Source organism: Formica exsecta, unplaced genomic scaffold, assembly GCF_003651465.1.
Source record: "Formica exsecta isolate Colony F162 unplaced genomic scaffold, ASM365146v1 scaffold218, whole genome shotgun sequence".
Classification (NCBI taxonomy): Eukaryota; Metazoa; Arthropoda; class Insecta; order Hymenoptera; family Formicidae; genus Formica; species Formica exsecta.
Genome location: NW_021849477.1, coordinates 1113643 through 1127968, shown reverse-complemented (window position 1 = coordinate 1127968; position 14326 = coordinate 1113643). Strand labels below are relative to the sequence as shown.

The 14326-nt window shown below is 35.6% G+C and overlaps 2 protein-coding genes across 2 annotated transcripts in view; one reads left to right on the top strand and one right to left on the bottom strand.

Moving 5' to 3' along the window:
- The window catches only part of LOC115235289 (fasciclin-1-like), a 221705-nt gene that overhangs the window by 170464 nt on the left and 36915 nt on the right, over positions 1-14326 (top strand). The window lies entirely within an intron of this gene.
- Positions 6983-13730, bottom strand: LOC115235363 (origin recognition complex subunit 3). The gene is made up of 14 exons (XM_029807087.1): positions 13496-13730; positions 11696-11827; positions 11487-11607; positions 11128-11285; positions 10893-11050; positions 10641-10749; positions 10395-10559; positions 10125-10322; positions 9676-9792; positions 9282-9569; positions 8701-8934; positions 8032-8151; positions 7453-7520; positions 6983-7216 (listed from the first exon to the last, which is right to left on the bottom strand). Exons 1-14 carry the CDS (start codon positions 13517-13519, stop codon positions 7123-7125), a joined length of 1986 nt encoding a protein of 661 aa, XP_029662947.1. The 5' UTR covers positions 13520-13730; the 3' UTR covers positions 6983-7122.

Genomic DNA, 14326 nt, shown 5'->3' with positions numbered 1-14326 from the left:
CTCCGCGATGTCTCACTCCGTCTTTCGATTTCGACGACTATCTCCGTCGCGAAATGGTCCTCTGTCGAGCGTGGACAAAGAGGATGGGCCGAGTACGAACGACGGGTGTAAAGCAATCAATTATCTCTAATTGAAATTAGCCGAAAAGGCCCGCGCGCGGGGAATTAGCAGAGCCAATTGCGAATTACTTGCGCACAGCGGGAGGAACTTATCCCACTCATGATTGAAGACAAGATGCGGTTTTTCAGTAAGAGAGAGAATTTATATTTAATATTTAAATTATTTTTATTTTTTTTTTAAATTAAATCTCTAAATGATAAAATTAGCAGATAATATATAAATGCTATTCTAGAGCATTACAATAAAAATAGATAAACATGTAAATGTCAATTGTGTAAAGAGATCGAAGATTTTAAGTATTTAAGAATCGGGGAATACAAAAATTTATAAAAACAGTGTGCAATTGAGTTTAGTTATATGTATAATCATAAAATTGATAATTATGATTTCTATCTTGTGCGAAATGGCTTTAACAACGATTATCGTTTGCGATTATTATATGCGAATTCGAACGAGCGTGCTTTATACCGCGATATTCTACGCGGCTCTCCAACATAGCGACTCTGAAAATAACCCAGTGCAAATGAATGACGATAATATCTGCATTATAATGTATATAGTAAGGATTATCTCTGTATTTTACACATTGAAGCTCAAACATTTCTGTATATTACTATTTCGCGAGAGTTATCGTATGACAGAATTCACGGAATCCCATCAACGTGTACGAGCGCGACTATGATAAACGCTCTAGCCTTGACACGTGCACAAATCTGTCCGAAATTAAATGGGAAATTATTCAACTCGCGCGATAACATCGGGCTTTTGCAACAAAGCGAAATTATTTCGAAACGTCACTATTTATGTTTCTGAAATTCCGCCGAAAAATAATTATCTCGAGATTATACAGTCTCTAACTTTATCCGATAATACGTCGATAATTTTTTGCTCGCTCGTCTGATCCTCTTCTGCGACGGATGACCCCACAAATTGCGTTTTTCTCGCGAGTCACGCTACATTACCGCCGCAGGATTACTCGATTCTGACTCATAATTACGCGCGACAACGTGCATTAATGTCGAGGCTTCTGACACGTTCGAGGATCGATGTTCTATGTTCAGCACGAGTGTAGTTGGCTGCACTCAATCGCAATAACGCGTTTGCGGAGGGTGACGACAAGCGAGGGGTCAGGTTCAGAGGCGCGGGGGGCTTCTATCAGGATTTACGTTCATGAAACGCTCCCCCTCCGCCATTCCGAGATAACGCGTAATCGTTGTGACTGATATGTTTATTCCTCGTGCGAGGAGTACGGATTTAACCCTTTTGTGCAAATACGTGTACTATGTCAAAATAAATTGTGATTATTAAAGAAATATCGCGCTTATCGCGTTGTAAACTACGACTATATTTTTGCTTAAAAAGTTGGTATAAATAAAGGATTCAACACGTATACATACATCTCCGGATGCACACAATATGAAAGTTTCAACATGGATATTTTTTGATATTTAAATATGAATTGCGCGGGCGAACGGACGGGAGCAAAATATACGTACGTTGCAAATTACGGCATACATTTCGGCGTATATATTTTTACGTTGCCAACAATTTATTCGCGTGTCCGCGAAAATTTAATTGAGTGTTGCAAAGAGTCGCGATAAAACGCGACACAATTTACGAGCGGTTGACATTAATTGACGCGGTTAGTAATGTTACGAATCTATTTTGAGCCGCAAGTTCTGATGACAGCATCGATTTTTTTAATTCCGTTGTTCCATTCATTTGCATATATGATGCATTAAGATTTATTAATTTTGTGTAATGTATTAGAGAGAGAGACAGAGAGAGAGAGAGAGAGAGAGAGAGAGAGAGAGAGGAAGAGAGTAGATTGATCAGTGATCTTATCAAAGTAGGACAAATTTGTAATATTGCTATTAATATCGTCGGTCTGTTTTACCACAGCTTTACATTTAATTACACATGATATGTGAGATTTTAATAAAGCAGGATATTACAAGATAAAATTATAAAATAGTATAAAATCTTAAATTTTTTATTACCACATTTATGTGAATATTATTTTTATATATAAAATTTAATTTTTCACCTTAATTATTTATAAATTACGTTTCTACGTAATGCATTTATTTATGCAATTTAACATTCATAGATTCAAATATGTAGTTTCGGGTACGTTATCAAATGTCGAGCGTTGCAAATGAATTTCAGGCTATCTTTGATGGGCTATTCATGATAAATTCTATCATGTGATTGCCTCGATGGAGCTATCGAAGCTCGTGCAAAATGAGCTCCCAATCCTCTTACCACGTAGCGGTTATGGCGTCCTATCAGAAGTCGCATCCAATCTCCTTTACCCTTATTTTATGACTGCGATCTATAATTATCGAGCAAAGATTCAATGCATTGGATTTAAGCTTTCCCTTTGAAGCGCGCTAATTTGCATTCATTACTTTATATTCATAGATTTTTTACCAATCTCCATAGAGAATTTTATACTTTAGATGCGTAAATATCTTTCAAATGTTGTAAAATCGATATTTCGCGAAATGTACGTGTTTCTAAATGACGTTCGCGACGAGGTTCTTCCGCGGTAAAAAATTTGTTCGATAGTCGGTCCATTTCTATCGGGAACCAATATACCCAACCGCTCATCCGGACGAGCGATCGCAGACGAAAGCATCGTCCCTCTTACTTCTCGTCGTCGGCTATTCTCTCGTTCCTCACGAGGATTTTCGAGGCGAACTTTTTTTCCCAAATGGACGAACAGCGGACACCCCGCGCGGATGTGATTGGGCGCTTCAGGTGCGATGCGAGATTGATACGAGAAGCTGTTGAGATTGATTTCCGTGTCGGAGAACGGCTTGTAGAAAAGACCTCTAAGGACTCGAGACTGTTCCCTCCCCTCGCGACGCTCTGTGACCACCGCAAGCGCTTCCTTTCATCTTGCACGAAAATAAGTCCGAGAAGGAAGACCGTCTCCCATGGGAAATGTAGTCATCTGCGCCAAGAAATTTCGAGATACCCGAGGGTAGTTTTCTACGGTATTCGCGGATCTCCAAGGAGATGTGTGTGTATCGCTGTATTTGGGGATAAAAGCACTATGACGCACAGATTGCTCTCCGCAAGAGACGTATATTAATCCTCAAATGTTTCAGAATTTACATTTACCAGAGAGAATAAAACTATATAATTATAAATATTCTTTGGAAATAATATATCAGAGAAAGGACATGAAAAAATTATTGAAATAATATTAATGGATAGCAAAAAGAGAAATTTTATCCATTTAACTTTGAAATCTGAAGAAGAATGTAGTATATATCGAATGTGTGTAAAAATATTCGAGTCCGCAAAGAAAGAGCGCATAAAAACTATTTAAAAGTTAAAAATACGACATGTCTAATGAATGGGAGAATCAACGAATGGTCATCCGGAAAATGAGCAAACGGCCGGAATCGATGATTATTAGCGAACGATGCAGCCGTTTCCCAGGCCGCAGATCGATAAACGCGCGTTGTTATTACTACTGTTTACTAATTAGTCGGCGCGCTATTATAATTGGTAATTGTAGGTACTTGTGAAAATCGCGCCGAACGCGTCGGCGACGTTACGAACCCCATGCCCGATGCACGTCATCCATTCGCGAATCGTTCTATCGAATGTTACATTGATTTTAAATTACATCGCGTCGAAACAGAAATGTTCGCATCCACATGCGTATATACACGCGATGTCATCAACCGAAAATTTACTGATTTTAGAAAGTTTGGTAAAAAAAAAAAAAAAAAAAAAAAAAAAAAAAAAAAATCAGGAATGAATACTTCTTTTTTAAATTCTCAAAGTCGAGTGAAATTTGAGATGATGAGAAAATTAAGTAGAATGTTTAAAGTTGATCCTTTATCTCAAAGATGTAAACAATTGAATTGTTACATAAATATAAATTCATTTTTACAAAACAGAGTGACACGAAAAAGAAGTTAAGCAATTTTTCAAAAATGACGGAGAAAAGGTTTTTCGCAGCACGAAACAGAATAAAGTCTTGTTCGTTTTGTCTCGCCGGGAGAGCTATGTGCTTCAGCGAGAGAAATCGTTGCAATCGTATCCGAGAAATATACAAGTCGGTTCGCGCGTGTACAGCCGGGATAAAGAATAGACTTCGTTTCTTCGTCGACCGTCGCCGTGCAGATCCGATATAACGATAGCGACAAGTTAAAGAGGATGCCGAAAGGATATCGGGGTCGCGCCGTCGATTGAGCACGAAGGTTACGAGAGGTTAGGCAGCCCCGACCCGGAAAACTGATTCTCGCCGCGTATCTGCACTTTGCTCGAGTTGGAGAGAAGTGGACCTCTCTCATAGATTTTTCTTGCAAATGGATTTTCTTCAGGGCATGTGGAAGCGCGAGGATCGATAGTCGGAAGAAAAGGGACGCGGATAAAGATCAGAGACGCGAGAAAGATAGAGAGTGAGAAAACAGATTTGGCGTTATTGAAACAAAACTTTTCTCTTTGAAAATTTATCTCTTCGTAAGACAGTTGTAATCCGCTCCTATCACGTATTGGATCACGTATTGGCAAACATATAGGATGGCGCTCTTTCTTAACCAGAAAATTCATTTGCAATCTCTGACATCTTTATTTAATTAAGATTAATCCTGAAAGAATATTCGCAGTGAAGCAAAAAAATTTGATTATTGATTCAAATAAAAAATTATTTCCATGTTTCGTTTAATCTCACAGAGAGCTATATTATTTATCAATAAACAATTTTTGTAATGCATCTATATTCCGTCATACCGTCCCGTATGAGTATACCGTCTCGCGTCGGTCCATTTGAAGTAAGATAGCTGTCAATCCGAGCGAGACCTTCGGGAACGCGTCGAATCAATATCACCACCCGATCCCGTCGCGCCGCGTTCAACGTGAAAGGCAAAGCAGATATGCAAGCCCGGCTGCCTCGTATCTCCATTCATCTGCATACGAGCCAAAGTCCTCCGCGGAGGCCAATAGAACAATGTCCTCGGAATACCCGATTCTCAGGATTCTCGTTTCCTTTGACATCGAAATTATTATGTTCTAACGCTTTCCGATACAAACATCATAAGATTTCAAAAAATTCGATGGCCTTAGATTTTTAATTTTTAATGGTAGAATCTTCTAATCCATTGAATCTTATATTTTAGTATATCACACATATCCATTACAAGTAGATTTTAGAGTTTTCCGAATTCTTCATATTTTACAAATCAAGTATCCTGTCGTCAAAGCGTCCCATTGCTTTGCAATACACGAACCATAGGATTTTTGCATTTCAAATAATTAAATTTTTAATAGCATATAATTCTTAGAAAATTGTATTTTTTAAATTTAATTAGATCCTGATATTATACGGATTTTTTCTTTCTTTTTAAAAATTAAAATATCGTAAGCAAGTAGGGGAAGGTCCTCCCAGGAAATTTCGCAGTACGCTCCTTTGACACCGAAGTTACCCTATATCCTTGAGCTCTCCTGCCGGTACAGCGGAGGATGCTATCCAAGCTCACCCCTTTCCATACCTCTCCACATCCCTTGTCCTTTCTCGCCAAGGGTCAAAGGCAAACTGAGGGTTAACGTACCCTGTGCATCCCCCTATCGATGCACAGACGGTAACCTTTACCGAATCCTTCCCTGTGCACCGTCAGTCTCCTTTGAGTTCGGGATTGTTCTACGATTTACCGAGGGAGAGAGAGAGAGAGAGAGAGAGAGAGAGAGAGAGAGAGAAACGCGGGGGCGATCTACGTCTGGCTTTGTCCGAACGTTATCCCGATGGATCTGTGCCGCGAATGTGCTACGTCACGATACTCGTGACAATGGATTGTAACTGGGGAATTGTTTGCGAGGACATGACGTGTAACGAGGACCGATAATGTCGTCGCGTTCGCGAATATAATAGAACATAGGAAACTTCGATGTGGGCTAGAAAGATAAACCGATAATATTACATAATTGGGTGAGCTCCAAAACTATTGGCCATTCGTCATCTAAAATTTGTTCCTTTAATTTTACTCTTAATTACTTTTGAAACATCGCCCGCTTAATCTTATTTAAAAAATTGTTCAAAAGGCTTTACTGTGTTAACTTTTGGCACGAATAAATTTCATCCATCATCGAGTGAAGGATTAAAAATTGTCGCTTGGAATGTTAACTTTCAACCGTGTTATCTGGTGAGAAAAAAAAGACCGTCGACGGAATCCAATTAATCGATATTCGTTCACGTTAAAATGCGGAAACGATTGCCGTGCGTTCTCGGCCGAATTTTTTTCACAACTCCGTGGAACGCGCGGCACGCTCGGTACTGCCACAAAGACGGTGTAATCGATATTGCGGATTTTTTGGGAGCCGGAGAAAAATTGCATGTCGGTTTGCTTCAGGATTTTAACTATTTCAAGATCACGATGAGCGAAAACTTATGCAGATACAGAACGCGCGATCATGAATATGTATGCGAGTCATTAAATTATTCCACTATGGACTTCAATATAATAACTTCCATCGTGGAATCTAAGAAACGGAGATCGAAATAAATATATAAAACACGTATCTTTAATCATTCGGATATCCTGAAAATGATAAAAATTATTCCGTTAAGTAAAGATATATGTGTAATCTGGAACTTAATTGGATCTCTGAATCCGATCTGTGAATGCGTTTTTATTTTTCTTCATTCGTAAAGTTATAAGTATTAATACACATATGTATATTAAATTATTGCATGCAGTTTTTACATCCCTCTCATGTTTTCATAATTAAAATCAAGCATAAAAAATTAAAAATCATTCGATAATTCAATTCTTCGAATTTTGAAAGTGAATAAATATTTAAACTGCGAGATATACAACAGGTACATAGAAAAAAAGAAATTGTCTTATTTCAAAATGCTGTTTTATTCATTCTCGTATAAATGATGCAAAATAAAATACGTCAAAAATACATGTTCTTATACCAGGTATGTGTAACAAGTTATGTGAACGAACAAGGCAAACAATCAAATACGCAATATTGTTATTACGTAAGGCGTTTTACATGATCCGTCTTCCTTCGAGAAGTCTTGATGAAGCCGAGGAACTGCAAGGCTGCAACCGCTTGAGTAAACCGAGCTCTGTGAATCCTCCCCGTTAAGGATAAGTTACTAGGTGATGAAATGCGAGATAATACGTGCGAATTATTCAAACTAGAAGGCATCTAGTTCGCCCAAGTTACATCTACGGAGTAGGATTCGCGCGTTAGAAGGCATGATATGAATTTCAAAAGCAACGTAGGTAATACAAATCTCGACGAGAGCCGATCACGTTGAACGCGAGGGTTGCTTCGCGCGGAAACTTTTGTAAAGGATACTGCAGTCGCGGATTCACATCGCGCTGCTCTGTAGACTGGGCTTCCGGATCAACGATTGTCAGGAACGCCTATAAAGAAATGTATCAATTGCGTCGTCTTAACAATAAAATTAAAAATACACAATCAAAATGTGAAATAATCTAAAATTCCGAGAATGTCAAAAATATTTCAAACGACAAGAATTTAAGGACTTTGAAGAATACAAAGGTCTTAAATTTCTTACCGAAAAGAATTTAATATAAAATATTGGAAAAAAGTTCTATTACAAAAAAAAAGATTTTTAAATCTCTTATATGTTAAACGTCCAATAATTCTCTCGCGATCGGCGTCGTTGAACGGTTCAGCTTAGAGCACGTTTTCGCCGGCGCAATTTTCACAAGAAGCATTTTACCGGCTAACAACCGGCCGGCGATAAAGCACTCGGCACCCCTTGTGCGCGCCTTGCTTACAATGACGTGCTTGCGTGAATCACTCGCGACGGCGGCGGCGATTAAAATCACGAGACGGTCGGTCTGGGTTCGTGACCGTAAGTGTAACAGGGATTAACCTGTAAACATGAGCACGGGCCGGGATTGTTACCTGCAGCCAGTCGTACATATTGATCAGCTTCCTGGACTCCAAATGCAGCTTATAAATTATACTCAGGTCGGGCAGCGTGCGTGGAATGTCGTCGTCGTTCTCCAATTTGCAACAGTCGCACTGAAATATGCATTTCCAATTAAATGCATCGCGGAAAAATAGAATGATTTTTTTCAGCGGTTGCCAATGAATCGCTCATATAAAAGAAGATTAAATATCGCGGCGGACAGCGGGGCGAGATCGATTCGTCCAAAGATCGATCATACTTAAAAATGGATTGTATGATATTAATTCCGATATATGAATTTGAAAGTATCGAAAAAAAGGAACCAAGAAGAAAAAATATCGGAAGTGTTAGAAAAATGTAAAGTTTGAATAATTTAAAATCACGAATCACAAGTGATTCAGCATTAAAAATGCATGAATAAAGAGATGAAACGATATCATCTCTTCTCTTGCCGCTTTCATACTAACATTAGTGTGTGAATATTAATGCAATGCGAAACTTTGCATATATATAAATGTCCATTTATATATTATTTAAAGACTCAATTTCGCGCAAAACTACAAATTTGCCGTGAACGATTTTTCGTTCCCGATATGTGCGATGACGCGAGGAACTAACGAAATCGCGTGCGCGAGCCATTCGTGCTGAACTTGTCCACTCACATCCAGATACATCTGCGGATCGTTCAATCCCGTGTGTATGGCGGCCCTCAAAGAGCCGCGGATATGGTGCTTCGCCTGATTTCCGTCGCTGTAACAGAATATCTCGTGAGCCGTCACGCGACTCGGCTCGACCAGATGAACGAAAAACACTTCTCGGTCCAGATAATCGATTAGGTCGTGCTGCGCCTGTTTATAAGCGGAACGCGACTGCTGCTGACTCATTTTAAGCAATTTCTGAAAAGAGGGCACGTGATAGAATTGAATGGAAATCACTAATCACCGCGTTCTCTTTCATTCTTGTCTCACAATCTTCATCTCCAGAATACGCGATCTTGATTGTTTGTATTCGATTGCGGCGACGGAAAGAGAAGAACTTACCTTCGTGACTTTACGTAAAATGGTAAAATCCGCGCTTAATTTATTATAAAGTATTTTAAAAATGTACTTACATATTTCATCGCATACTTAATGTTATTTAATATAAAATGTTAGTTCTCAATAGAAAATAGTATAACGTTACGTGAAGATACTTTTCGAGCGCAAAAGAATTAATAAGATTGTAAAACGATATTCGCACATACTTCCTTTAGTTGCATACGACTAAGCTTTTCCTCCACACTGATTGTTTCGGAAGAATCTTTCGTGGTGTTTAAGCTAGCTTCTCGAATCGTGTTCATACGAGAGATGAGATTGATTTTAATTTTCTTAATCATTGGATCTTTAGAATTTTCAATGATCTTTATAATAGATTCGAGTTTCGAGAGGAGTTCCTCCTTTGACAGAAATCCCAATAATTTCAGACATTCTTTATATTCACACGAGTCTGTGAGATTATTCGTGTAAACTGCTTTGGTGTAAATCTCCCGTAACTAAAACGATTTTCATATTATTTTACGGTTCCGATTTTTTGAAATATACTCGTATATGTACCTTTTTTGCGAATAAATTTCGATTTAAATTGGTGAATTATATTACCTGTTTGCCCATTGGCGCGCCTGGCAATGGGGCAACTAAGCAGTGCAAACATCTCAAAACGATTAAAAATTGATTCATATAATTGTGAAATCTATTTAATAACAGTTCCAATAGTTCCTACGAGAAAACAAGTTTAAAGCAATAATTCGAAAACACATATAGTAATCAAAAATTACATATAAATAACAATTACATGTCAATGGCAATTCTATTCAGCCGCAAATTTCGAAAAGTATCATTAAAAAAGTGATCCTTATTAAAAAAAAAAAAATTATCTTTTTCATTACAATATTAAGCAGCTTGATAATGAGATATTAAATTAAAATTTCAAAAATATATAAACTCAATTATAACGTATTAATTAAAAGATTTTTCTGTTATTGATAATATTTGTTATTAATATAATTTTTGATAACCCCCTCCTTTTAATTCTCGTAAACAGAACGAACCTTAAATTCTTTGTCGCTGAGCTTATCGTTCCCATTCGTTACTTTGCTAGATGTCTTTAAGTATTTTGCAATAGATGGTAAATTTTTAATATCTGCAATATTTTCATCTGTGAGTTTAGATATTCTTTCTTTAATATGTTTCGGTTTACAACACAGAGAGCTTATATTGTTGTCGTAAAAGTGTTGTATCATACATATCTAAAAAAAAATCACGATTTATAAGTAATCTCTTGTCGGCCGCGATGAATTGATTCTTTAATTTTTCGTTACCTTAAAGTTTTGTAAGAAATTATCGACCGAAAAATCATAGAACAGAAAAATATCGGTTAGTAATTGAAACGCACGACCGATCAATTTAAATGGAATCTTTGAGGAGAAGACAGTGCTCTCTACTATATCGGATAGTGTTTCGACTTGTGTTTGTGTATAGAATACCTAAAAAAAATTAAGTGATAAATAATGTAAAATGTAAAAATGTATTATTAGCGGTTGTGCAAAAATTTTTGCTTAACTTGCCTGCACTACTAACTTCGACGTGACATCATACGTGAGTGATCTATGTACAATATGTAATGTTGTTGCGACACCAAATATAAGTATGAACTTCAATGTACTTCTGTACGAACTGCGAAAATTTTGTGTTAGGGAATATTTTTCGACACACACATAATTGTTTATCACGTGAATTTAAATAATTTATTGATCATGCAAGATATATTTGCATTTACAGCTCTAATGTGTCCATGAAAATATTATCATTAAAAATACCTTAACACCAAGATAAAATCGTGCAAAATGTTAATGGAAAAGCTTTCAAAATCCGGTAAAATTATGACTAAAGGATCTTCCAAATCGTGATATTCGGCAAACCATTCTTTTAAGGCACGCATAGTGCATTGACTCTTACGCATTTGAGGAACATCATCCTATAAATAATAATGATAATTTCTGTTTGAAGATTGCAATAAACAAAGCTCCTACATAGCTATTATCGTGAACTAACCGATTCCGATTTTTGAATAAATTGATATACAGTGTCTTCGATGATGTTTTTCACACTGTTACAGTCTTTGCTCCATAGCACTGCTATATGTGATGTTATCTCACTAAGCTTAGATACCAGCGTATCGAAAAGTGTCGTGTGATCGGGAACATTAACTCCTATCATTTTAATTCATTTATAAATATTTATCGAAATTTATTAAAAAAAGAAAGAGATACTTCCTTAGTCATTCGAAATTATTTCCAAATAAAATTTTAACTTAAGTAGATTGTTAGATAATCTAGATTTGTGTGTTAGAGAAAAGGTTTTAGAATATAATCTTTTATAAAAATTGCAGCAAGTTTAACATCTATTTTCACCTGTTAACAAAATAGCTGTAGCTATTTCATAGGACATTGTATTTAATGGACTCGATTTTATTTTTGACACATAAGTCTCCAAATTGAACATAACCTGTTGAAACATTTTGGATCTGACATTCTGAAATATTAACGTATTCTGTTAGATAGTCCGGCTTCTGTTAAATTGAGATTTATGGATGAAGCTAAATGCACGATATATACTGTACCTCTGCAGCCTGTTCAATATATCTCCAAGTTTCGCTATATGCAATATACCAGGGTTCGTTAAAATATTCTGGGCATTTAACTTTTTTTTTCTTCTTGCCAATTTTATAACTTCCTTTGTAAGCAAATACACCCTTAAAAAAATTACGATTGATACTAATTACGTATGCCATATTTGTCTCGCATTATCACTAAACTAATGATATTGTTTTTGCCGCTTTAAAGGTATATTAAAAAAATTATTTTTCTTTTAATTTTGATATCAAAATGTTTTTTCCGCACGCGAATTAATTATTAAAGTGAATCATTATCGCAAAGCGAGCAATATTAAATTCTAATTCTAATTTTATTTATAATAATAAATGAATAATACTTGTAGAGTACTAATAAATTTTTGAATTGCTCATTCCATGGTTATTCCATTCAATTCCGATACCTCCCTGAATCTTTTGTTTCTGCTTCTCCTCTCTTGTTTATTACTTTTTTATGTCGTTCATACGATACTCATTCGCGAAAACATGGTTAATTATGATCACGCGGTACGTAACACTCCGACGTTAATCGAATATAACTTTATTTTATATTGCAAGGAGAGAACGCAAAAATGACAATTATGAAACTACGATCCGCTCGACATTAGAAAATCCCGTGTTCGAATTCATACAATGCTTTTTCTGTTACTAACGAATAATATACCTACACATTTTACGGCAATTTTATCATCCTTAATTATAATATAAGTAAATAGAGATATATAAGTTAAAATTGAAAGTAGATATCCGCAAAATGCAATATCCAAAAATATACCATCACTTTATTTTATGGTATAAACGGTTGATAAATATTAAGATACTCAATAATCAATAATGACTATACGTATTAAATACATCCTGAGAGAAAATTCGTATATAATGCTGTGTTGTTTATATACAATAGTGTTGTTATTCGCACGGCGTGACTCGAAGGAAACATCGTATTATCTCTCCAGACACGATCGTAACAAGTACTAAGAGATGCCAAACGCGATTATTCCCTGCTAACAGCGATTGTTAGTCTGCGCAATTAATTAACTTCCCCGATTATTACATCTCAACTAGTCTCAAGTTAACATAGTATCAATATGGAACAACAAAAAATAGAGAAGGAGAATGTCCGGAGAAATGACGGTGGAGCAGTCATGAAATGAGTAATATATAATTTTGTTAATTTATTATTTGTAAAATTAATTGCTTATTTATATGTTTGCAGCATTGGCTCACTTTAGCAATTAATCTGGGAGATATATATGTCCGCGTGTTAAAGATAACAGGTTAACAAATGATCACAAATTACAAATATAAACGAAATTATTGTAAAAGCTAATGTTAATATGTAATGTGTGTAATTACATTGATGTGTAATATGCAATTATATTGATGTATAATGTGTAATGTAATTACATTGATGTCTAATGCAAAATATACATACAAATTTTACATGTCAAACAAATATTAATATTAAACAAATACAATTAATTTTTTGTCAACTTTTTATACTATATATAAGCTATTAAAAAAGTAATAAATCCAGTTTAAAAAGATTTATAAAATAATCTTTTAATAATATAGATGAAAATGGTTTTACACATACATATACAAAAGAAAAAGGTTTCAACAAAGACGTTAACGATTTTCACTAAACTTTTAAGGCAAAGGGGATGGTAATATATGAATCATTATTCACAGCATCATTTTCGCGCGTTGACTTCGCATTTTGAGGTTAAGCAGGTAATAGCAACAGGTTGTATGTGTCGTGTCACTTACCTTGGACACGGAAACGTTCTCCATTTTGCAACCGGCGCTGATACCGAGCTGCCGAATATATGTATGTCTTAAATATATACCTCGAGTAGCGTAGATAAGAGGAACGAATCATTCACTATGAAACACACTACGCGACCACGCGCAAACGACTGCAACCGAACGCGTCAGCTGGCATTAAACGAGCCTTGTACCGCTAGCTGGCGCCATATGATAGCATCTGTTAGAGTTAGACTCTGACGTTAGGACATCTGTTATAGTCCTGAAATATTTTTTTTTTTTTTTATTCAGATATGGATAGAATATCATAAATGCATATAAATGTATTTTATCAAAATATAAAACTTGATATGTTTCCACGTGATATACAGATATATGCTCTATAAAAAAACTATATTATAATAGCCGAGAAAAAGATATTGCAATTTTATTTCAAAATTCGAAGTTATATCCCAGATTTTATAAATTTAGGTTTATAAGATCAAAGAATTGAGATTCAGTAATTTTAAAATTTAAGAAATTTCTAAAAAAAAAAGATTTCATGGTCTTATTTTAATAAGATAATAATCTTTAATTAATATTATATTTTTTTTTTAAATTTCCTCTAATCATACGCTTACTTATTTATATGGATGCTCCTCTATACAAATCCCCCGATTTATAACGTTTTTAATTTCTGTTATCTTTGTTATATATTATACATAAAAGAATTTTTTTTCTCTATGAAGTATAAAAAAATATCTATCTATAAAATATATATCTACCGCGTGAAACCATCTATCATAGTCCGAATAAAGCAACGCGCAGTTCGTCCTCATCAAGCAAAACCCACGT